We start from the raw sequence: 3,238 nt of genomic DNA on the forward strand, positions 1-3,238 counted from the left end.
GGCACTCCCTCAGCACTGATCCTCTGACAGTGTGGCACTCCCTCAGCACTGACCCTACGACAGTGCGGCACTCCCTCAGCACTGACCCTCCGACAGTTTCCACTCCCTCAGTTGCAGACCTATGAATACAGTGATGGGACAGCAGTTGGTGGTGATCGCTCTCTCAGCATTGAATAGTTGAAGCTTTCACATGCTCTGGTTGCACTGAGCTCCCTGGTCTGAGAGGTGACTCTTTGGGGGCTGTTTGTGCTGCTGTGTCAGTTGCTGTCTTCCTCCACCACACCCCCCCCGCCATTAATGTGTGGACATTTCTTTCACAGGTTACTCTGTGGCTGTTGGGGAGTTCAGTGGAGATTCTATTGAAGGTAAGCGTCTGTTAGTCCAAAGACCAACTGAAGATAAAGCAGTCACACTTGTAAGGTGGCTCAATGACCTTAATCAGAATCTCAAACACTGCGACAATTCTCTGTAATTGAAAGGAATATATTCAAGTCTTGAGCTTTTGCAGCTTTGAGCTCTGCATTAGCTTCTCTCTGGCAGTGCACTGGCAATCCATGTTGTGGAACAAATCTTCTCGTGAACTTTAATCAAAGTTGAGTTTTCAACCAATCGGCATCCTGTTTTCTGCAGTGTAAAGTGTGTTCCCTTTGAAATTTGGCATTCTTGTATCTGTCCTGATGATAAAACAGTTCAGCAGTACCTCTCCATTTCTATCAGTGTTCGATGTGAGAATGATTTGCCCTGTGTTTGAGCTTTTGGTTTCCACTGCCCATTTGGTTGAGATTTATGTTTCGGGATGAGGTGCCCACAATCTGGGATCAAACTAGACACTTCCAGGTATCTGAGATCTTCAAATAGCCATCCCCCCCCCAGCCCAATTTGATCTGAGGTTGGCATTTTCTTTATTGCTAATCTTATGTGGCTATTGCTTACCAGGCTAGCATGTGTTGCCCATCCGTAGTTGGCATGGGAAGTTAGTAGTGAACCTTTGTCAACTGCTGGCAAACAGCATCGGCCAAGTAATGCAGGGTTGGAGGCATGTGCAGGCTGGTGCCCAGCATGTGAGTGAACCAATTTAGATACCACCTTCACAGATGTCCTCAACTCAGTTCGAGGCTTTGTGGGCAGTGTGTCACCTTCAGTGACGAAGGCAAGGGGGAGGGAGCGTGTCCATCCATGAGCTGCGTGGCAGTCAGTGTGTTGGGGAGTTCTCTGCCAGCTTACTGGGAGAGTAGGCAGTGGACACTCCTCGACGCAGCATCAAAATGGCCAAGAACACCCTGGACACTGCAAATCAGAATTCAGGGATTTAATAGGCAGAACATTGAGGGCAATGGGGGATTGAGGGGGAGGAGATTTGAGCGAGGGACATTTGAGGGGGTTTAAAGAAGAGGGGGAGGGAGAGGATTGGGGAGGGACTGTTGTGGGAGGGGGAGAGGAGGTGATAGATGTGGCTAATTGAGGAACAAAAACAGGGAGTGACTGTCCCATTAGCTTTTCCGTGTTATTTGCATGCCCCTTGCTTGCAGCTGTGGAGGTAAGGCCACAATGGCGGCTTGCCTGGAACGGCCAAGGGCTGATGTGTGTTGTTCTGCTTCACAGATTATGTGACTGGAGTGCCCCGTGGTCTGGACACAATCGGATATGTAAGCACCAATTTCTGCTGAATCGAGCACGCGATGTGAACCAGGAGCAGGCCGATGGCCAAGCTGTAGATGCCCTCTCACTGGCACAGGCCCTTTCCTGGCAGCATTCCCAGGATCCAGAGTCTGGTCTCCCTCTCTCCCTCAGTTCTCCTGCTCTCCCTGGGCCCTCTCCCACTCCCTTGCCACCCCCCACTCCAAAATCTCGGCACTCCCTCTGTCCTTTAGACCTCCCCCTCTCCCTCAGTCCTCCCCCCTCCCAGGGGCCTCCTTCTGTCTCACTGCCTCCTTCCCTCCCACCCTGGGTTCTCCCTCCCTCTCTCCTTGAACCCTCCCTCTCACTGTCACTGATGACAGGGCCATTTAGACTCACTGCCATTTTGTTCTCTTGAAACAGGTGAGGATATTAAACGGGACAAACATGGAGACCGTATTCAATTTCTCTGGTGAGCAAGTAAGTTACTGTCTCACCTCTTTTACTTTTCTCCCGCTCCCCTGACTGTCTCACATTCCTGAGCTCTGGAGGCCTGAAACTGTTGCTACCACCAGTCCTTTCATGGCTGTGTTTGTGTGTGTGTGTGTGTGTGTGTGTGTGTTTCTGGGCTGTAAACCCCTAGTTCAGAGGTCAGGACTTTATCTACTAAACTACAAGACTGAGGTCTGTTACCATAACCACCATGGACTGCCTGAGTTGAGTGGCCTTTTTCCGTGCCAGTACAGAATAAGAATCAGTCTTGGTCCATCTGGACATGTACCCAGAGGCTCAGGGCACACCGTTGTTTCCTGATACTGATGATACAAAGCTCAGTGTGAATGTGAGGAGGACACAGAGAGGCAGCAGAGAGAGATAGCCACAGGGTAAGCGAGTAGGCTGCAAGAGGGCAGCTGGACTGTAATGATAGAAAGTGGGAGGTTATTCAATAAAAACCAAAAGGTGTCACTTCAGCTGTCCAAATCGAAAAGCAGGACTTTTTTTTCTTAAAAGCCATGAAACTTTTCCATGGCCCTGCTTACAGATGTAATTAAACAAAGAACACAGAACGTGAGCATAAAGGCACAGCTAGCGGTTAGGAAGGCAGATGGCATGTTGGCCTTTATTGCAGGGATTTGGAAGACAGGAATAAGGAAGTCTTGCCACTATTAGCTGGAGCTTAGGAGAGATCACGTCTGGAATACTGTGCACATTTCTGTTCCGATCTCCATGTTTAGGGAAGGACCTACTTATATTGGAGGTGGGACAGGAATCACATTCTGATCTCTGTATCTAAGGAGGGATCTACTTGTATTGGAGGTGGGACAGGGGCCGCATTCTGATCTCTGTATCGAAGGAGGGATCTATTTGTATTGGAGGTGGGACAGGGACCACATTCTGATCTCTGTGTCTGAGGAGGGATCTACTTGTATTGGAGGTGGGACAGGGGCCACATTCTGATCTTTGTATCTAAGGAGGGATCTACTTGTATTGGAGGTGGGACAGGGACCACATTCTGATCTCTGTGTCTGAGGAGGGATCTACTTGTATTGGAGGTGGGACAGGGGCCACATTCAGATCTCTGTTTCTGGGGAGGGATCTACTTGTATTGGAGGTGGGACAT

General features: G+C 49.6%; 1 protein-coding gene across 1 annotated transcript in view; it reads left to right on the forward strand.

Moving 5' to 3' along the window:
• Nucleotides 1-3,238, forward strand: part of LOC125482203 (integrin alpha-5-like) — a gene marked incomplete at both ends in the record, with an annotated part of 7,723 nt that overhangs the window by 3,471 nt on the left and 1,014 nt on the right. The window contains 3 exons of the mRNA XM_048594214.1: nucleotides 321-365; nucleotides 1,603-1,646; nucleotides 2,041-2,097. Of these exons, the coding sequence (XP_048450171.1) occupies nucleotides 321-365; nucleotides 1,603-1,646; nucleotides 2,041-2,097 (146 nt within the window). The remainder of the gene's footprint in view (nucleotides 1-320; nucleotides 366-1,602; nucleotides 1,647-2,040; nucleotides 2,098-3,238) is intronic.

The sequence above is a fragment of the Rhincodon typus genome, unplaced genomic scaffold, assembly GCF_021869965.1.
Source record: "Rhincodon typus isolate 14 unplaced genomic scaffold, sRhiTyp1.1 hic_rhity00007040, whole genome shotgun sequence".
NCBI lineage: Eukaryota > Metazoa > Chordata > Chondrichthyes > Orectolobiformes > Rhincodontidae > Rhincodon > Rhincodon typus.